We start from the raw sequence: 21928 nt of genomic DNA, 5'->3' as shown, positions 1-21928 counted from the left end.
ATCTTACAGAACCTTGGCAGTACTATATTTGACCAGGTAAGCCATGGGAAGAAACTGCCATAAACAACTTTCTCCTACCAGAATCTCCCAGTTTGTCCTCACAGACATGCTGGAGTAGTATATTAGCACCAGCACAATTTTGGTGCCACCTGGGCACACCACAAATTTGTTTGTAGAGCATTCTTGTTCCTTCCCTCACTGCTCCACATCCCTTGTCCCCGTCTCCCTCCACGCATATCACCAAGCCGCTACCCAAAGGCAGCACCACCGTCTCCCACCCACATCCGTCCATATCACACTGATGCCGCCGCTGCAGAGAATTGCGATCCGTTGACATCCCAGCGGCACCTTTTCTGCGCCGGCCTTGGTTGTTTTGTTTGGAGCCGCGGTTTCTTGGCAGGATTCGGCGGGGGATCGGGCGGATTTGGCCGCCGGGGGGCGGGCGGAGAAGGCGATGCCTTTCAGGAGCATGGTCCGGGAGATGAGGGGCGAGGTGGACGCCATCGCCCGGCGCCGCCCGCTGCCGTCGTCGGCGCGCGGCGTCCGGCGGGTGGCGGCGGTGGCGCCGCCGGGGGAGGAGGCCGCGCGGCAGGGCTGCTGCTGGGCGGAGCTGCCGCCGGAGCTCCTGCGGGAGGTGCTGGCGCGGGTCGAGGCGTCGGAGCCGCGCTGGCCGCGCCGCCGCGACGTGGTGGCGTGCGCCGGCGTCTGCCGGACCTGGCGGGGCGTCGTCCGGGAGATCGTCCGCGTCCCCGAGGTGTCCGGCAGGCTCACCTTCCCCATCTCTCTCAAGCAGGTAGCCGCTCCCCGCAACTCTGAATCCCTCTCTCCCCCTCATCGCCATCCCTGCTGTTCATTCAGCTGCTACTCCATGGCAGCCTGGTGTTCATATCAAGTTCTCAGATTAGTCACCAAAGTTTTTCTCTGTTGATGAGATTGTCTATTGTCTAGTAGCAATTCAAGAGCAATTAGTCGATGAAACGTCTATTTTTGGCAAACTTCAATAATGGCGATTGTGTTCACTTTTTCTTTCTTAGAATTGTGTGAGTGCCTTTTGATGTCCACCATTTCACGCAACGTAGCGACCCTTCTTTTTTCCTGATTGGAAGGCGTCAAAGAAAGGTCTGTGTGCAAAAGAGTTCTCAGGCTGGGTAGCATCTACTCTGTCATGTTTGTTCTATTTTCTATTTTTAATCCTGAAAGTAGTTGAGACCGAGAAATACGTCCGTATTTGGAACAAGCTTGAAAAGTCAGATTAGTAAATAATGACTGGTTGTTTGGCTGGGTCAATCAGGAGTTGGTTTAGTAGTATGAAACTTCGAATGTCAACTGTTATTCAGTTCGAACGGTCATTGTCAAACGGGTTTAATAGGAAAGCTATGTTGTCAGATGTAGTTGACTGTCATTTTTAGAACAGTGGTGTCTAATTCAAGTTTTATAAACCATGTGCCTTTGTTTGTAGATTTGTTTGCTTTGAACTTACCTTTACCCTCTCTAACATGTAGCCTGGACCAAGAGATGCTCCCATCAAATGTTTCATTCGGAGGCACCGAGCTACTCAGACATATTTCCTCTACATTGAACTGACCGATGGTATGCGTTTCTCATTGGGCATATGCAGTCTGGATTTTACTTAACTAGTTCATGAACGGTTTTTCTTTTCCTTTGTGCAGCACTAGCTGATGCTGGGAAGTTCCTACTTGCTGCACGCAAATACCATAGGCCAACATGCACCGAATATCTAATTTCACTTGACAAGACTGATATGTCAAAGGGGAGTCAAACCTGCGTTGGCAAGTTAAGGTGATCCTTTGACATTTATATCTGAAAATTACGAGTTTCCTTAGTTCCTTCAGCGACATACATAAGATCAAAATCGCATGTTGAAGCACAGAAACCTATTTAGTAACATTTCCTCTTTACTGGACAGATCGAATTTCTTGAGAACGAAGTTTACTGTCTATGATGCGCATCCACCTCATGCTGGACCTGTGGTTCCAAAGAGATGGCCTGCTGGCGACTATCCAGTTATACAAATTAATTATGAAGTGAATGTTTTGGGATCTAGGTATGCAATCTTATGCGGTAACCCTTCCATTACGTAAATTATATGTGCGCACATATTTTTGTATATTTTCTGGAGACCATATGCCATTATTTGCATACAAATCCATTTACTGACCAAAAATGTTGAGAACACCGTAACCCCTGACCATAACTACTATTTGCAGTGCTGATAACAACCTTACTTTTTACAAACTTTAAATGAATTTCCATTTCTGAAAACCAGCAGTTCCAAAGCCACAGTGGATAACGATGTTATCCAAATGCATTATATTTTTTTATGAAGAGAAATAGCGATGTTATTTAAGTGCACTATAATTTCTGAAAATCAGCAGATCCAAAACCACAGTGGAATAATGATGTTTTCTGGATTACCATAGGAGGGAGGGCTGCTTTAGTGTGATTTCACCTGAAATATACAAAATCTTGCAAAATCTGGTTTAGACTTCATGTCTTGGTAGTGGGTAAGCAAAATTATCATGTAGGAAGCCGCACTAACTAATTTGATCATGTATAAGTAGTGTAATTATGTCACATATGAAGCAACACTAACTAACTTAATCACTGTAGTAGTGTAATTACATCAGGTATGAAGCACCACTAACTATTTATTTCTGATCAACAGGGGCCTCGCCCCTGGTTCCATTTCAAAGAAACGAAACCACATGACACTAGCTAATTTTGTCATGTAAGTAGTGTAAATTTCGTCATGTAAGAAGCATCACTAAGAGACTAATTATGTTGAGGCATATTTGCTTGTTGTAGGGGCCCAAGAAGGATGAACTGTATCATGGATTCTATCCCTGTATCAGCAATTGAACATGGAGGCACAGCTCCAACGCAGACTGCGTTTCCTTTCTTCAATCCCAAATCATCTCGAATGGATAGCTCAATTACCCCATTATCCAGTCAAGTGGAAAGTAAGCTGGTGCTTAAGAACAAGTCCCCCAGGTGGCACGAACATCTGCGGTGCTGGTGCCTCAACTTCCACGGACGGGTGACGGTTGCATCAGTGAAGAACTTTCAGCTGGTGGCTTCAGATGAGAGTGCTCCAGCTAACGAGGAGAATGACGACACCACCCTCCAGTTTGGTAAGATTGGGAAGGACTTGTTCACACTCGACTACCGTTACCCGGTATCGGCGTTTCAGGCATTTGCGATCTGCCTCAGCAGCTTCGACACCAAATTAGCGCGCGAATGAAGAGGTGCGTCTCTTAGTTTCTTGTTTGTGTCATGTTTACTGACATGCCGATCAAACGAACAATTTGATGATGAATCATATGTGAATGGTACATCTGGAAGTTGGTCACACTCTTATCCGAGCTGCTTCGAACTTCTGGAGACCTTCAGACGCAAGAAGAGTTAGCTTCAATCCAGCATTTTTGCTGGGTGTTAAGCATACCCGACCTGCAGATTGTGTCACCTACCTGACAAATACATTATATTAAACCTGACTTTGAAGCATCATTTTACCTGCAGGTGTCGAACAACCAATAGAATGTAGAAGGGAGTTGCTGGCATAATCCAGAATTTGATGCTCGATATGAGAAGCCGGAGGAGGAGAGGTTGTTGTAGAGCTTGATATCCTGTCAAATGATATCATAATGTAAATATCAGTCTAGCTGGGTGTGGTTAAATTTGTTCCTGATAAAGTCAATTTTCTTTGCTCCAGTTGTATGTGTATTGGAAATACCCTGGTAGAAGCATGATTTTCTACCTGGTTCGTCGCAGATGACAAAACAAGTTATTTTTGTGTTTCGTGTTTGCGGTTACCCAGCAACCTCATTGAGTTGTCGATTATAGAAATATTTGTAATGTTTTATGGCTATCTGGAAACAGTTTTTTAACAGCAAGGTTAGAGAATTTTGTCAAACCGGGATGCAGTTCGGTTCACTGTAAATTCAGTGGCGGTAATTACAATTTTGAATGATATGGATGCCGGGAAAACTGGGAACTGAATTAACACGACCCATGACAATTCCAACATCAGTTGACAAATTTGCATTTGCATTTGCAGTGACCTATATCTTGTTAGTTATCATGAAAAAAGTCCATCTTGAGACAGTATAACCATAATACAGCAGCCTCATCAAATGAAGAAAAATATGAAATTCATATACACTTGAACTCTCGATCCAATTATTAATAATTGGATCGGATCATATATTCATATCTCATATCTCATCTCATCTGGGCTGATGGATGATCAAGGTAACCATGAACCAATCAAACGAAAAAGGCGTCAAACTGGCTGCGGCAGCTCGTCGTAGGTGGAGACGGAGGCGGCCATCTCGTCGTCCTCGTCCCACTCGCCGCAGACGACGGTGCGCACGAACTCCATGAAGGGCGGCCAGTGCTCCGGCGAGAAGAACTCGGCCCCCATCCGCCTGTAGGTGAAGAAGGACGGCCGCATCCGCTCCACGGTGACGATGTTGCTCTTGATCCGCGAGAAGCTGCTGGTGTGCGTCATCACCAGCGACGCGTTCTCGCCGGCGATGCGCGCGCCGTGCCGCCGGCAGGCGTTCTTGATCTGCACCAGCAGCTTGTCCGGGCTGGACCCCGTGTTCCGCTGCTGCTTGTTCATGCACACGTCCATGCCGGGCACCACCATGGTGCACCCGTGCTGCGCGAACACCTTGGCCACCGGGCTGTACCCGTTCTTCTTGTTGCTCTTGTAGAACCCCGCCACCGCCTCCGCCGGCCGCGACGCCGCGCCGTGCCACCAGTGCATGAACGGCACCTTGGCCGACAGCTCCACCGGCTTGCTGCCGAAGACGCGGCTCGCCATGCCGAGCACGCGGTCGCCGTGGCTGAGGAGCTTCCCGGCGTACCAGGAGAGGAAGAAGTCGCCGTAGGGGCTGTCCCACGAGCCGTGGTCGCGGAAGAACTCGCTCGAGTCCGGCGACTCGTTGTACCCCGGCGCGTCGTGCGGGCCGGAGAGGCCCCACAGCGGGTTGCCCAGCGCCTCCGCGTGCTGCTTCAGCTGCGCCAGCATGTACTTGTCGTAGCACTGGAACTCGCCCACGCCGATGAACTGCGTCACGTCGCTCCCCGGCGGGTACGACGGGTACCGGAGCTCGCCGTTCGGCCCCAGCCCCACCGTCACGTCCTGAGCACCATCGATCGTCTTTAACAGTTCAAAATGCATGACAAAACGGAGGCATTGGCATGACATCTTGAGATACGCACCGTGATGGTGGACTCGAAGAGGTCGTCGAAGGCGTCGACGAAGCTGCGGAAGAAGGCCTCGTAGCGCTGGAGGGGGGACATGCCGGCGAGCACGGGGAGCTCGTCGACGGCGAAGGAGAGGCAGTCCTCGTGGCGGCCGCCGGCGCCGTCGGTGAAGAGGATGTCGCGGTCCTTGGCGGCGGCGGCGCCGACCCAGGACGGGAGCTTGGGGACGCTGCCGCCCGGCGAGCCGTGGATGCGGAGGGAGACGCGGAGGCTGAGGCCCTCGTCGCGGGCCATGTCGGCCACGGCGCGGTACCCGGCCCACGAGAACTTGTCCGGCGACTCCGGCTGCACCACGGACCAGAACACCTGCAGCTCCACGCCGTCCACGCCCAGCAGCTTCACGGCGCGCATCCCGGCCTCGATGCCCCTGGCGCTGTTCACCGTCGCGCCGTCCGTCACCGAGTTGATCGGCAGGCCCACGAACAGCCGCACCGCGCCCACGTCCTCCACCTGACACCATGCACGCAGCGTTCCAACCGTCAAAATAATTCGCGCCTTAATTAGTTGAAGCACATTCTGCAATTAAGCACCACCACCACCTCGAGGCTGTTCTTGCTGCCGCCGCCGCCGACGGCGCCGGCGGCCTGGCCGGAGAAGCGGCCGGGCCCGGCGACGCTCAGGACGTCCCTCGCGCTGCCGCGGCGCCGCGGCCGTCCGAACTCCACCCTCCCCGGCGCAGCTCCTCCTCCTCGGAGGCGCCTCGCCGCCGGCGACGCTGCCGCGGCGGCGTGTTGCGTCTGCAGGGCATCCATGGATGGCAACCAATCCCGGTTGGGGAACTCGATCGGGGGCGCTTTCCTCGGCGTGTTGAGCCTAGCATCCGTTGGTCGGCGGGGAGTATTTATGGGGATTGCTGGCGGGAAAGGGCAAAGAAAAGGGGTGGACAGAACGTGGGGACTATGTTTAACTTTAGGAAATCTACTAGGGAAATGGGGTGCCGTGCTATTATTAGTGCCACTAATCCAAAAAAATTACCTTCCAAAGAGTCTCAAAGGGAGCATCAACGTCCATTTAGTATGAACAATCTGTGGTGGTTAAATGACAAACATGACTATGGGTGATCTGTTGCATAAATAAGGTGTTTTCTTGATGAACGAGTCCTGGTCTCTAAAGTGGTGATTATATTTTCTGTCTCTAGCTATTTCAAGTCATCAGATGATGGACTTCTAGCTTATCAATTTTGTTGAACAGATTTGTCATGAAAATTACTTTGACTATTGATTAGCTCATCTAAATTATTAGAAACTAGCCTATCTGACATGGACTGTAGTGAAGAAAATAGGCCAAGGTCTAGAGCGTTCATATCCTGTGAGTTCACAGGCTGTTGCATGAGGTGAATATCAAGCCCAGTTTGGGCAACAACATTAAGAAAACCCGGATCATTACTTGGGACATGTGAGGGTGCATTGTCTTGCTGGATCCATATAGTCTCACCAGCGAGCTCTTGAGGCCAAACTGCTTGAATAGCTGGTAGTACCTTTTGAATGAAAACCTCCCTTGATGCATGAAAGGATCGATATAGTTGACTAGAGGGGGGGGGGGGGTGAATAGGCAACCAACAATTTTTAGCTTTTCTTTACCAAATTAAACTTTGCATCAAAGTAGGTTGTCTAGATATGCAACTAGGTGAGCAACCTATATGATGCAACAACAACAAGCACACAAGCAAGCAAGGGATACAACACAATATAAGTTTGCACAAGTAAAGGTAAGAGATAACCAAGAGTGGAGCCGGTAGAGACGAGGGTGTGTTACCGAAGTTCCTTCCATTTGAGAGGAAGCACGTCTCCGTTGAAGCGGTGTGGAGGCACAATGCTCCACAAGAAGCCACTAGGGCCACCCTATTCTCCTCACGCCCTCACACAATGCGAGATGCCGTGATTCCACTATTGATGCCCTTAAAGGCGGCGACCGAATCTTTACAAACAAGGTTGGGGCAATCTCCACAACTTAATCGGAGGCCCCCAACGGCATCACGAAGCTTCACCACAATGGAATATGGCTCCGCAGTGACCTCAACCGTTTAGGGTGCTCAAACACCCAAGAGTAACAAGATCCGCAAGGGATTAGTGGGGGGAATCAAATTTATCTTGATGGAAGTGTAGATCGGGGCCTTCTCAACCAATCCCTAGAAAATCAACAAGTTTGATTGGCTAGGGAGAGAGATCGGACGAAAATGGAGCTTGGGGAGGGAAGAGGTAGTCTTCTTGGGGAAGAAGACCCCCTTTATATAGTGGGGGACAAGATCCAACCATTACCTACCCACTCAGCCCGCGAGACGTGGTACTACCGCAAGGCTCTGCGGTACTACCGCTCCCTAGTGCGGTACTACCGCTCATGCGGTAGAAGCCAGGTGAGGTCCTGTTGCACTAGGTAACGAGCGGTAGAACCGCACGCCCCTGTGGTACTACCGCAGGGCAGGGCTCAACTGGGCTGGGAAAGGGCACGGACTAAATAAATTTCGTCCGTGACTACTTCCGCTGAGTTTGGGACGTGCGAAAATCTAGCACAGTACTACCGCTCACAGGGAGTGGTACTACCGCGTAGGGGCGGAAGTAAAAAATTACTTCTGCACCTACTTCCGCGTGCGCCAGCGTTTTGGGCTAGAGGCAGCGGTACTACCGGTCGCGAGGAGCGGTACTATTGCATGGCGCGGTACTATCGCGGGCCCCTGCGGTACTACTGCTCCCTTGAGCAGTACTACCGCACGCCACAGAACCTAGTGCACTTGGAGGCCTTCATCTCGCAGCGACAAGGATAAACGAATGGTGCTCCAAAGAAGTGAAGGAAACGTGGTGCAAAGGAACAGATGTGTACGTGTTGATTTCACCCCAACCTTTCTGAAGCAGACCCTCTCTTAATAGTACGGCTTTCCTACGACTCAAATCCACCGAAAAAAAACGTAGAAAACCACCGTCTTTGATAGGCTCCGAGGGGCACCGAATCGTTTTGTGCCTAGACATGAGATATCTGAAATGCTCAATGCACACGATTAGTCCGCAAATGTATTGTCATCAATCACCAAAACCACATAGGGAGATATGCCCTTACAATCTCCCCCTTTTTGGTGGAGTGATGACAATACGAGATTTGCACGTAAGGATATAAAATGAACATAAGCAAACCCAACATCTATAAAATATAGATAGCCCCCCATAGATGTGTGCATTCTATAGATATGCTTTGGACTGCACGACACACATACTAGGATCAACACTCCCCCTATATTTTATAGACAAGGCAAAACTTGCAACAATATAAGTGACACTAAGCATGAAGGCAAGGTAAAGTAAGTGAGCATGAAGTAAGGGGTACAAGATAACATAAGCTCACAATCTACTAAACATACTAGACAATAAGATAAGCTTGAGGGCATATGTCTCACACCATATGATAGTCTCCTGGTCTCACACAAACACAACCACAAACCAACAAACTAAAGAAACGAAGGTTCAACAGAACGAAAGCAAAGAGACACAAGCCTCGCAAATCCTACACCTCTCTCCCTCTTTGGCATCGAGACACCAAAAAGGCAGAGAGGACACCTACGACACATGCGGTGGTAGAACTCCAAGGCATCACCAGTCATGTTCCTCCTCCTCAGACTCCTCCGCAACACAGGATGAAGAGCGAACTCCAGTATCCTCCTCAGACTCACTCCACTGGCAATGCTGTCTGGTCCATGGTTCCTCATCCGTGATCCTCTCCTCGAAGCCACTCTCAACCTCAAGACCAACCTGCCTCATAATAGCCTTGTCGCGACGACGAGCCATCTTGGCGTTCACATGAGCTTTATACTGTCTCTTGTCCTACATGCAGAACAAAGCCTTCATCTTGGCCTTGAGCTTCTTAGCCCAAGATGGCTCAGAAGAGGGAGGTACATACCCCTCAGAACTGTCCTCGGCCTCCTCCTCAAACTCATCCTCATCCACATCCATACGAGCAGCCTCGGCCTCAACCTGGGTGGTGGTGTTAGCCCACTTGTTCTTCTGGGTTGGCATTGGGGACGGGCACTGAGGGAGTCCTGGATTAGGGGGTATCCGGACAGCCGGATTATATCCTTTGGCCGGACTGTTGGACTATGAAGATACAAGATTGAAGACCTCGTCCCGTGTCCGGATGGGACTCTCCTTGGCGTGGAAGGCAAGCTTGGCAATACAGATATGTAGATCTCCTTCCTTGTAACCGACTCTGTGTAACCCTAGCCCCCTCCGGTGTCTATATAAACCGGAGGGTTTAGTCCGTAGGACCAACAACAACAATCATACCATAGGCTAGCTTCTAGGGTTTAGCCTCTTCGATCTCGTGGTAGATCAACTCTTGTACTACTCATATTATCAAGAACAATCAAGCAGGACGTAGGGTATTACCTCCATCAAGAGGGCCCGAACCTGGGTAAACATCGTGTCACCCGCCTCCTGTTACCATCCGCCTAGACGCACAGTTCGGGACCCCCTACCCGAGATCCGCCGGTTTTGACACCGACATTGGTGCTTTCATTGAGAATTCCTCTGTGTCGTCATCGTTAGGCTTGATGGCTCCTTCGATCATCAATAGCGATGCAGTCCAAGGTGAGACTTTTTTCCCCGGGCATATCTTTGTATTCGGCGGCTTCGCACCGCGGGCCAACTCACTTGGCCATCTGGAGCAGATCGAGAGTTACGCCCCTGGCCACCACGTCAGGTTTGGAAGCTTAAACTACACGGCCGACATCCGCGGAGACTTGATCTTCGACGGATTCGAGCCCCTGCCGAGTGCGCCACACGATCACGATGAGCATGATTTAGCTCTACCATCGGACAGTGTTCAGGAGACTGCACCGGCAACCGCTCCGACCCTCAATTCGGAGCCAATTGCGCCATCCATGGATGGGTGGATAGACCCTGCCACGGAGGCCGCATTCTCAGCGGCGATCGAGCCAAGTATCGACCTTACCCTTCACGAGAGCCGTGACACCGAACTGCCGGATTCTTCCCCGTCCACGGACTACGAACCGCCTGCGCCCGTGCCTATCGAATCCAATTGGGCGCCGATCATGGAGTTCACCTCCGCGGATATCTTTCAGCACTCGCCCTTTGGCAACATACTGAACTCATTAAGGTCTCTCTCCTTGTCAGGAGAGTCCTGGCCGAACTATGGCCGGCCAAATTGGGATGCGGACGACGAAGAAATTCGCCGCCCACCCACCACCCACTTAGTAGCCACTGTCGACGATTTGACCAACATGCTCGCCTTCGACTCCGAAGACATCGACAGTATGGACGACGATGCAGGAGACGAACAGGAGCCACTGCCCACAGGGCACTGGACGCCCACTTCATCATATGATGTATACATGGTGGACATACCCAAAGAAAACGACGACGAGGAACGAAAGGATGCAACGAAGGATCGTTCCCTCGAGAAGCAGTCAAAGCGGCGGCGTAAGCGCCGCTCCAAATCCTGCCTCAGCAGAAACAATGATCATATAGACCCAACGATAGAGCAGGGTGAGCCAGCGGACAACAAACATGGCATTGAACCACCGTCCGACCACGGCAACACGGAGAATCAAACCGAACAACCCGACTCCGGCGAAGATAACAGTCCGGATGACATCACACCGGACAGGCACCCGGAGCAACAAAATACCCATCAAAGGCTTGTTGCCACTACGAGGAGTCTGAAAAAGCAGAAGCAAAGGCTCGGGGCTGCACAAGACACACTCATAATTAGATGGAGTGAAGTACTCAACACTGCAGCAAAGTATGGCGGTAGTCGCCACACAAAGAGCTACCCGAAGCGAAAGCTGCTACCTGAATTCGATGAGGAGGCCTTAGATCCCCCGCAATCAAAAAACAAAACAGCCATCCGGTCGGATAGACGACCTCGTGGCCAACATAGAGCGGCAGACGACGCCGCACACAAGCTAGTACGCGATCCACGTGAGGGCTCGCGTCAAAAGGACGGCGCAACCAGATCCATCTACAGGCCAAGCAAGCGCGCTCCAGCACGTAATGCAACACAACAAAAATCCGAACACCACGGTACACCCAAATACAGGGGTGCCGCACACCCCCTATGTTTCACCGATGAGGTGCTGGACCATGAATTTCCAGAGGGATTCAAACCCGTAAACATAGAGGCGTACGACGGAACGACAGACCCTGGGGTCTGGATTGAGGACTACATCCTCCATATCCACATGGCTCGAGGAGATGATCTCCACGCCATCAAGTACTTACCCCTCAAGCTCAAAGGGCCAGCTCGGCACTGGCTTAAAAGCCTCCCCGAAAACTCCATTGGAAGCTGGGAAGAGCTCGAGGACGCTTTTCGGGCAAATTTTCAAGGGACCTATGTCCGACCACCGGATGCAGACAATTTAAGTCATATAACTCAACAGCCCGGAGAGTCAGCCCGAAAGCTTTGGAACATGTTTCTCACTAAAAAGAACCAAATAGTCGACTGTCCGGACGCCGAAGCCTTAGCAGCTTTCAAGCACAGCGTTCGAGACGAATGGCTTGCCAGACACCTCGGCCAAGAAAAGCCGAGAACAATGGCAGCATTAACAAGCCTCATGACCCGCTTTTGCGCGGGCGAGGACAACTGGTTAGCTCGATGTAGCACCAACAACCCAAGTACATCCGTGTTGGGGAACGTAGCAGAAATTCAAAATTTTCCTACGTATCACCAAGATCTATCTATGGAGAAACCAGCAACGAGGGGAAGGAGAGTGCATCTACATACCCTTGTAGGTCGCTAAGCGGAAGCGTTCAAGTGAACGGGGTTGATGGAGTCGTACTCGTCATGATTCAAATCACCGATGATCAAGTGCCGAACGCACGGCACCTCCGCGTTCAACACACGTACAGCCCGATGACGTCTCCCATGCCTTGATCCAGAAAGGAGAGAGGGAGAGGTTGATGAAGATCCAGCAGCACGACGGCGTGGTGGTGGATGCAGGGCGTCACAGTAGCAGGGCTTCGCCTATACTACGAGAGAGAGACGTAACGGGGAGAGAGGGAGGCGCCAGGGGCTTAGATTGGTTTGCTCCTCCTTTTTCCCCACTATATATAGGGCCAAGGGAGAGGGGGAGGCGCAGCCCTTGCCCCTTCCTCCAAGGAAGGGTGCGGCCAAGGGTGGGGAGGAGTCCATCCTCCCCAAGGCACCTCGGAGGTGCCTTCCCCTTTTAGGACTCTCCTCTTTTTCCCATCTCTTGGCGCATGGGCCTCTTGGGGCTGGTGCCCTTGGCCCATATAGGCCAAGGCACACCCCCTACAGCCCATGTGGCCCCCCGGGGCAGGTGGCCCCACCCGGTGGACCCCCGGGACCCTTCCGGTGGTCCTGGTACAATACCGATAACCCCGAAACTTGTCTCGATGGCCGAAACAACACTTCCTATATATAATTCTTTACCTCCGGACCATTCCGGAACTCCTCGTGACGTCCGGGATCTCATCCGGGACTCCGAACAACATTCGGTTTACTGCATACACATATCTTCATAACCCTAGCGTCACCGAACCTTAAGTGTGTAGACCCTACGGGTTCGGGAGACATGCAGACATGACCGAGATGACTCTCCGGTCAATAACCAACAGCGGGATCTGGATACCCATGATGGCTCCCACATGTTCCACGATGTTCTCATCGGATGAACCACGATGTCAAGGACTTAATCAATCCCGTATACAATTCCCTTTGTCTATCGGTATGTTACTTGCCCGAGATTCGATCGTCGGTATCCAATACCTAGTTCAATCTCGTTACCGGCAAGTCTCTTTACTCGTTCCGTAATACATCATCCCGTGATCAACTCCTTGGTCACATTGCGCATATGATGATGTCCTACCGAGTGGGCCCAGAGATACCTCTCCGCTTACACGGAGTGACAAATCCCAGTCTCGATTCGTGCCAACCCAACAGACACTTTCGGAGATACCTGTAATGCACCTTTATAGTCACCCAGTTACGTTGTGACGTTTGATACACCCAAAGCACTCCTACGGTATCCGGGAGTTGCACAATCTCATGGTCTAAGGAAATGATACTTGACATTAGAAAAGCTTTAGCATACGAACTGTACGATCTTTGTGCTAGGCTTAGGATTGGGTCTTGTCCATCACATCATTCTCCTAATGATGTGATCCCGTTATCAACGACATCCAATGTCCATGGTTAGGAAACCGTAACCATCTATTGATCAACGAGCTAGTCAACTAGAGGCTTACTAGGGACATATTATGGTCTATGTATTCACACGTGTATTACGATTTCCGGATAATACAGTTATAGCATGAATAAAGACAATTATCATGAACAAGGAAATATAATAATAACTAATTTATTATTGCCTCTAGGGCATATTTCCAACAGTCTCCCACTTGCACTAGAGTCAATAGTCTAGTTCACATCGCCATGTGATTAACACTCACAGGTCACATCGCCATGTGACTAACACCCAAGAGTTTACTAGAGTTAGTAGTCTAGTTCACATCACTATGTGATTAACACTCAATGAGTTTTAGGTTTGATCATGTTGCTTGTGAGAGAGGTTTTAGTCAACGGGTCCGAACCTTTCAGATCCGTGTGTGCTTTACAAATCTCTATGTCATCTCCTAGATGTAGCTACCATGCTCTATTTGGAGCTATTCCAAATAACTGTTCTACTTGGAGCTATTCTAAATTGTTGCTCCATTACATGCATCCGGTATCTCTACTCAGAGCTATCCGGATAGGTGTTAAGCTTGCATCGACGTAACCCTTTACGACGAACTCTTTTACCACCTCCATAATCGAGAAAAATTCCTTAGTCCACTAGTTACTAAGGATAACTTTGACCGCTGTACTGTGATCCATTCTTGGATCACTCTTGTACCCCTTGACTGACTCATGGCAAGGCACACTTCAGGTGCTGTACACAGCATAGCATACTGTAGAGCCTATGTCTTAAGCATAGGGGACGACCTTCGTCCTTTCTCTCCATTCTGCCGTGGTCGAGCTTTAAGTCTTAACTTCATACCTTACAACTCAGGCAAGAACTCCTTCTTTGACTGATCCATCTTGAACATCTTCAAGATCATGTCAAGGTATGTGCTCATTTGAAAGTACTTTTAAGCGTTTTGATCTATCCTTATAGATCTTGATGCTCAATGTTCAAGTAGCTTAATCCAGGCTTTCCATTGAAAAACACTTTCCAAATAACCCTATATGCTTTCCAGAAATTCTATGTCATTTCTGATCAAAAATATGTCAACAACATATACTAATCAGAAATTCTACAGTGCTCCCACTCACTTCTTTGGAAATACAAGTTTCTCATAAACTTTATATATACCCAAAATCTTTGATCATCTCATCAAAGCGTACATTCCAACTCCGAGATGCTTACTCCAGTCCTCAGAAGGATTGCTGGAGCTTTGCATACTTATTATCATCTTTCAGGATTGACAAAACCTTCCGGTTGTATCACATACAACCTTTCCTCAAGAAAATCGTCGAGGAAACAATGTTTTGACATCCTATCTGCAAGATTTCATAAATAATGCAGTAATCGCTAATATAATTCCAACAGACTCTTAGCATCGCTACGAGTGAGAAAGTCTCACCGTAGTCAACTCCTTGAACTTGTCGGAAAACATCTTAACGACAAGTCGAGCTTTCTTAACGGTGATACTTACCATCATTGTCTGTCTTCCTTTTAAAATCCATCTGTACTCAACAGCCTTACGACCATCAAGTAGTTCTTCCAAAGTCTACACTTTGTTTTCATATATGGATCCTCTCTCGGATTATATGGCCTCGAGCCATTTATCGGAATCCAGGCCCACCATCGCTTCTCCATAGCTCATAGGTTCATTGTTGTCTAGCAACATGACTTCCAAGACAGGATTACGTACCACTCTGAAGTAGTACGCATCCTTGTCATCCCACGAGGTTTGGTAGTGACTTGATCTGAAGTCTCATGATCACTATCATAAGCTTCGACTTCAATTGGTGTAGGTGCCACAGGAACGACTCCCTGTGCCCTGCCACACGCTAGTTGAAGAGATGATTCAATAACCTCATCAAGTCTCCACCATCCTCCCACTCAATTCTTTCGAGAGAAACTTTTCCTCGAGAAAGGACCCGATTCTAGAAACAATCCCTTATTGCTTTCGAATCTGAGACAGGAGGTATACCCAACTGTTTTGGGTGTCCTACGAAGATGCATTTATCCGCTTTGGGTTCGAGCTTATTAGCCTGAAACTTTTTCACATAAGCATCGCAGCCCCAAACTTCTAAGAAATGACAGCTTAGGTTTCTCTAAACCATAGTTCATACGGTGTCATCTCATCGGAATTACGTGGTGCCCTATTTAAAGTGAATGTGGTTGTCTCTAATGCCTAACCCATAAACTATTGTGGTAATTCGATAAGAGACATCATGGTATGCATCATATCCAATAGGGTGCAGTTATGATGTTCGGACACACCATCACACTATGGTGTTCCAGGCTGTATTAGTTGTGAAACGATTTCCACAATGTCTTAATTTTGTGCCAAACTCGTAATTCAGATATTCATCTCTATGATCATATCATAGATCTTTTATCCTCTTGTCACGACGATCTTTCAACTTCACACTGAAATTATTTGAACCTTTCAATAATTCAGACTCATGATTCATCAAGTAAATATACTCAACATCTACTCAGATCATCTGTGAAGTAAGAACATAACGATATCCACTACATGCCTCAGCACTCATTGGACTGCACACATCAAAAATGTATTACTTCCAACAAGTTGCTTTCTTTTTCCATTTTACTGAAACCGAGGCTTTCAGTCATCTTGCCCATGTGGCATGATTTGCATGTCTCAAGTGATTCAAAATCAAGTGAGTACAAAATGGTCCATTTGCATGGAGTTTCTTCATGCATATATACCAATAGACATGGTTCGCATGTCCCAAACTTTTCAAAAATGAGTGAGCCCAAAGATCCATCAACATGGAGCTTCTTCATGCGTTTTATACCGATATGACTTACGTGGCAGTGCCACAAGTAGGTGGTACTATCATTACTATCTTTTGGCATGAACATGTGTATCACTACGATCGAGATTCAATAAACCATTCATTTTAGGCGTAAGACCATTGAGGGTATTATTCAAATAAACAGAGTAACCATTATTCTCCTTAAATGAATAACCGTATTGCGATAGACATAATCCAATCATGTCTATGCTCAACGCAAACACCAATCTCGATGGTAGAGGGAGCGTGCGATGCTTGATCATATCAACATTGGAAATATTTCCAACACATATCGTCAGCTCACCTTTAGCTAGTCTCCGTTTATTCCGTAGCTTTTATTTCGAGTTACTAACACTTAGTAACCGAACCGGTATCTAATACCCTGGTGCTACTAGGAGTACTAGTAAAAGGACACATTAACATAATGTATATCCAATATACTTCTATCGACCTTGCCAGCCTTCTAATCTACCAAGTATCTAGGGTAATTCTGCTCCAGTGGCTGTTCCCTTTATCACAGAAGCACTTAGTCTCGGGTTTGGGTTCAACCTTGGGTTTCTTCTCTAGAGCAGCAGCTGAATTGCCGTTTCACGAAGTATCCCTTCTTGCCCTTTCCCTTCTTGAAACTAGAGGTTTCACAAACCATCAACAATTGATGCTCCTTCTTGATTTCTACTTTTGTGGTGTCTAACATCGCGAATATCTCAAGGATCATCATATATGTCCCTGATATATCATAGTTCATCACGAAGCTCAAGCAGCTTGGTGGTAATGACTTCGGAGAAACATCACTATCTCATCTGGAAGATTAACTCCCACTTGATTCAAGTGATTGTTGTACTCAGACAATCTGAGCACAAGCTCAACAATTGAGTTTTTCTCCCTTAGTTCGCAGGCTAAGAAAATCGTCGGAGGTCTTATACCTCTTGACATGGGCACGAGCCTGAAATTCCAATTTCAGCCCTCAAAACATCTCATATGTTTCATGACGTTTCAAAACGTCTTTGGTGCCTCAACTCTAAACCGTTTAACTGAACTATCACGTAGTTATCAAAACGTGTATGTCAGATGTTCGCAACATCCACAGACAACGTTCGAGGTTCAGCACACTAAGCGGTGCATTAAGGACATAAGCCTTCTATGAAGCAATGAGGACAATCCTCAGTTTACGGACCTAGTCCGCATAATTGCTACTATCAACTTTCAACTAATTTTTCTCTAGGAACATATCTAAACAGTAGAACTAAAGCGTGAGATACGACATAATTTGCAAAATCCTTTTTGACTATGTTCAGGATAATTAAGTTCATCTTATGAACTCCCACTTAGATAGACATCCCTCTAGTCATCTAAGTGATTACATGACCCGAGTGAACTAGGCCGTGTCCGATTAACACGTGAGACGGACTAGTCAACGTCGGTGAACATCTTCATGTTGATCGTATCTTCTATACGACTCATGCTCGACCTTTCGGTCTCTGTGTTCCGAGGCCATGTCTTCACATGCTAGGCTCGTCAAGTTAACCCTAAGTGTTTTTGCATGTGTAAAACTTCTTACACCCGTTGTATGTGAACGAAAGGATCTATCACACCCGATTAACACGTGATGCTTCGAAGCGACGAACTGTAGCAATGGTGCACAGTTAGGGGAGAACACTTCTTGAAATTTTAATGAGGGATCATCTTATTTACTACCGTCGTACTAAGTAAACAAGATGCATAACATGATAAACATCATATGTAATCAAATAGTGACATGATATGGCCAATATCATGTAGCTCCTTTGATCTCCATCTTGGGGCTCCATGATCATCTATTACAAGAACATGATCAATCTCATACATTACATATATCATTCATCACATCCTTTTGGCCACATCACATCACATAGCATACCTTGCAAAAACAAGTTAGACGTCCTCTAATTGTTGTTTGCATGTTTTACGTGGCTGCTATGGGTTTCTAGCAAGAACGTTTCTTACCTACGCAAAGACCACAACATGATATGCCAATTGCTATTTACCCTTCATAAGGACCCTGTTCATCGAATCCGATCCGACTAAAGTAGGAGAGACAGACACCTGCCAGCCACCTTATGCATCTAGTGCATGTTTGTCGGTGGAACCGGTCTCACGTAAGAGTACGTGTAAGGTTGGTCTAGGCCGCTTCATCCCACGATGCCGCCGAATCAAGATAAGACTAGTAACGGCAAGCATATTGAACAAAATCAACGCCCACAACTACTTTGTGTTCTACTCGTGCATAGAATCTACGCAATAGACTAGCTCATGATGCCACTGTTGGGGAACGTAGCAGAAATTCAAAATTTTCCTACGTATCACCAAGATCTATCTATGGAGAAACCAGCAACGAGGGGAAGGAGAGTGCATCTACATACCCTTGTAGATCGCTAAGCGGAAGCGTTCAAGTGAACGGGGTTGATGGAGTCGTACTCGTCATGATTCAAATCACCGATGATCAAGTGCCGAACGCACGGCACCTCCGCGTTCAACACACGTACAGCCCGATGACGTCTCCCATGCCTTGATCCAGAAAGGAGAGAGGGAGAGGTTGATGAAGATCCAGCAGCACGACGGCGTGGTGGTGGATGCAGGGCGTCACAGTAGCAGGGCTTCGCCTATACTACGAGAGAGAGACGTAACGGGGAGAGAGGGAGGCGCCAGGGGCTTAGATTGGTTTGCTCCTCCTTTTTCCCCACTATATATAGGGCCAAGGGAGAGGGGGAGGCGCAGCCCTTGCCCCTTCCTCCAAGGAAGGGTGCGGCCAAGGGTGGGGAGGAGTCCATCCTCCCCAAGGCACCTCGGAGGTGCCTTCCCCTTTTAGGACTCTCCTCTTTTTCCCATCTCTTGGCGCATGGGCCTCTTGGGGCTGGTGCCCTTGGCCCATATAGGCCAAGGCACACCCCCTACAGCCCATGTGGCCCCCCGGGGCAGGTGGCCCCACCCGGTGGACCCCCGGGACCCTTCCGGTGGTCCCGGTACAATACCGATAACCCCGAAACTTGTCTCGATGGCCGAAACAGCACTTCCTATATATAATTCTTTACCTCCGGACCATTCCGGAACTCCTCGTGACGTCCGGGATCTCATCCGGGACTCCGAACAACATTCGGTTTACTGCATACACATATCTTCATAACCCTAGCGTCACCGAACCTTAAGTGTGTAGACCCTACGGGTTCGGGAGACATGCAGACATGACCGAGATGACTCTCCGGTCAATAACCAACAGCGGGATCTGGATACCCATGATGGCTCCCACATGTTCCACGATGTTCTCATCGGATGAACCACGATGTCAAGGACTTAATCAATCCCGTATACAATTCCCTTTGTCTATCGGTATGTTACTTGCCCGAGATTCGATCGTCGGTATCCAATACCTAGTTCAATCTCGTTACCGGCAAGTCTCTTTACTCGTTCCGTAATACATCATCCCGTGATCAACTCCTTGGTCACATTGCGCATATGATGATGTCCTACCGAGTGGGCCCAGAGATACCTCTCCGCTTACACGGAGTGACAAATCCCAGTCTCGATTCGTGCCAACCCAACAGACACTTTCGGAGATACCTGTAATGCACCTTTATAGTCACCCAGTTACGTTGTGACGTTTGATACACCCAAAGCACTCCTACGGTATCCGGGAGTTGCACAATCTCATGGTCTAAGGAAATGATACTTGACATTAGAAAAGCTTTAGCATACGAACTGTACGATCTTTGTGCTAGGCTTAGGATTGGGTCTTGTCCATCACATCATTCTCCTAATGATGTGATCCCGTTATCAACGACATCCAATGTCCATGGTTAGGAAACCGTAACCATCTATTGATCAATGAGCTAGTCAACTAGAGGCTTACTAGGGACATATTATGGTCTATGTATTCACACGTGTATTACGATTTCCGGATAATACAGTTATAGCATGAATAAAGACAATTATCATGAACAAGGAAATATAATAATAACTAATTTATTATTGCCTCCAGGGCATATTTCCAACAATCCGAAGTCAGGGACGGAAATGGGAAGCCACGACGCAGCAAAAACAAGCGCCGGAATAAAGAAGACAGCCCGAAGAGCACGGCGGTAAACGCCGGATTCAGAAGCTCTCGGCCAGATCAGCAAAAGTTGCCCTCCAAAGGCAATAGAGACGAACTGTCCAGCCTAAACAAGATTCTGGACAAAGTATGTCAGATCCACAGCACCCCCGATAAACCTGCAAATCATACCCATAGAGAATGTTGGGTCTTCAAGCAGTCCGGCAAGCTCAACGCCGAACACAAGGGGCAGGATACACCAAGCGAAGACGAGGACGAGCCTCGCAAGCAAAGCACCGGGGAACAGAAGAAATTCCCACCAGAAGTGAAAATAGTAAACGTGTTACACGTGATAAAGGGGAGAAACAAAGCAGCACTCCTAGAGACACATGCCCCAGGGCCTATCACCGTGGAGTTCTGCCACTGGTCGTCCCAATCGATCACCTTTGACCATCGGGATTACTCGGCAAGTATCCAGCATGCAGGATGGGATGCCTTGGTGTTAGACCCGATAATTGACGGATACCACTTCACACGAGTCCTGATGGACGGCGGTAGTAGTTTAAACCTGATATATCAAGACACAGTCCGCAAAATGGGGATAGACCCAACAAAAATCAGCCATAGCAATACTACCTTTAAAGGAGTAACGCCAGGCCCAGAAGCCCATTGCACGGGCTCCCTGCTACTAGAGGTTATATTCGGCTTTCCCGACAACTTCCGCAGCGAAAATTTAACCTTCCACATCGCTCCGTTCCAAAGTGGCTATCAAGCACTACTCGGACGCGAAGCTTTTGCTCGCTTTAACACAATACCGCATTACGCTTCTCTTATGCTTAAGATGTCCGGTCCACGTGGCATCATTACAGTAAATGGAAATATTGAGCGCTCCTTGCGCGTGGAAGACCGTGCGGCCGCCTTGGCAGCCGCACACTAGACGGCCTCACCAACTAGAGCATCTGACAGGTCGTTAAGACCACGGACATGGTTAGACGAGTCCGGTGCAACTATATACAATTGATACAGGTTTGATGGCTATACCCCTATAACAATACAAGGGGCTCAACGCGTGTAAACAAGTGACAATTAGGCTCAACTTTACTCATCTTGAACTGTACATGGTTTATTTAGTATAACCTACCTTTTTGCACGACAACTTTTCAACTAAGTTCCTCTCTTTTACAGATGACCATCGTGCTACACCCGTCTAGGATACGACACAAAGGAGACACAAGCGCAGACGTGCAGCAGGGACCCATTCCAAGGATTCTTTTTAGATTAAGACCCTGCGTAAACCTTTTTTACTGTCTCTTGTTGATACACATCCCCCGAATTCTCAGTACAATTGAGAAGGATGCTGACGTATTGGCATGTGGCCACGTCAGAATATTGCACGTATCTGGATACCAGGGGCTTATTACAAAGGGCACTGTTTAAGCCCGGTTTACATCATAAAGACCGAATACCTTAGGGAGTGTTTGGCGTCGCGAGTTTGGCCTTATATGCATCAGCTCCGTATCATGTCTTTGGTCAAATGTTGGGTTTGCCCGGCTCCTGTGTTTTGCTGCCTTATGT

General features: G+C 48.3%; 2 protein-coding genes across 2 annotated transcripts; one reads left to right on the top strand and one right to left on the bottom strand.

Moving 5' to 3' along the window:
* The first annotated feature begins 97 nt into the window (after positions 1–97).
* On the top strand, positions 98–3819 carry LOC125535774 (tubby-like F-box protein 6). The gene is made up of 6 exons (XM_048698848.2): positions 98–793; positions 1503–1590; positions 1671–1800; positions 1928–2065; positions 2827–3266; positions 3541–3819. Exons 1-5 carry the CDS (start codon positions 455–457, stop codon positions 3260–3262), a joined length of 1131 nt encoding a protein of 376 aa, XP_048554805.1. The 5' UTR covers positions 98–454; the 3' UTR covers positions 3263–3266; positions 3541–3819.
* A 228-nt stretch (positions 3820–4047) lies between these two features.
* On the bottom strand, positions 4048–6129 carry BMY3 (beta-amylase 3). The gene is made up of 3 exons (XM_048698849.2): positions 5835–6129; positions 5251–5745; positions 4048–5170 (listed from the first exon to the last, which is right to left on the bottom strand). The coding sequence occupies exons 1-3, from the start codon at positions 6045–6047 to the stop codon at positions 4304–4306; spliced, it is 1575 nt and encodes a 524-aa protein (XP_048554806.1). The 5' UTR covers positions 6048–6129; the 3' UTR covers positions 4048–4303.
* Positions 6130–21928: the final 15799 nt, after the last annotated feature.

This window comes from Triticum urartu, chromosome 2A (genome assembly GCF_056163025.1).
Source record: "Triticum urartu cultivar PI428250 chromosome 2A, HENAU_Tu73, whole genome shotgun sequence".
In the NCBI taxonomy this organism is placed as follows: Eukaryota; Viridiplantae; Streptophyta; class Magnoliopsida; order Poales; family Poaceae; genus Triticum; species Triticum urartu.
This window is presented reverse-complemented; position numbering and strand designations above follow the sequence as displayed.

Bases quoted from the DNA above. Each gene is read 5' to 3' on its own strand.
- LOC125535774 (XM_048698848.2), top strand. From the start codon at position 455: ATGCCTTTCAGGAGCATGGTCCGGGAGATGAGGGGCGAGGTGGACGCC. The intron at 794-1,502 runs GTAGCCGCTCCC...TCTAACATGTAG, and splicing joins TCCCCATCTCTCTCAAGCAG to CCTGGACCAAGAGATGCTCC. The intron at 1,591-1,670 runs GTATGCGTTTCT...TCCTTTGTGCAG, and splicing joins CTACATTGAACTGACCGATG to CACTAGCTGATGCTGGGAAG.
- BMY3 (XM_048698849.2), bottom strand. From the start codon at position 6,047: ATGGATGCCCTGCAGACGCAACACGCCGCCGCGGCAGCGTCGCCGGCG. The intron at 5,746-5,834 runs GTGGTGGTGGTG...GCATGGTGTCAG, and splicing joins GCAGCAAGAACAGCCTCGAG to GTGGAGGACGTGGGCGCGGT. The intron at 5,171-5,250 runs GTGCGTATCTCA...GATGGTGCTCAG, and splicing joins TCTTCGAGTCCACCATCACG to GACGTGACGGTGGGGCTGGG.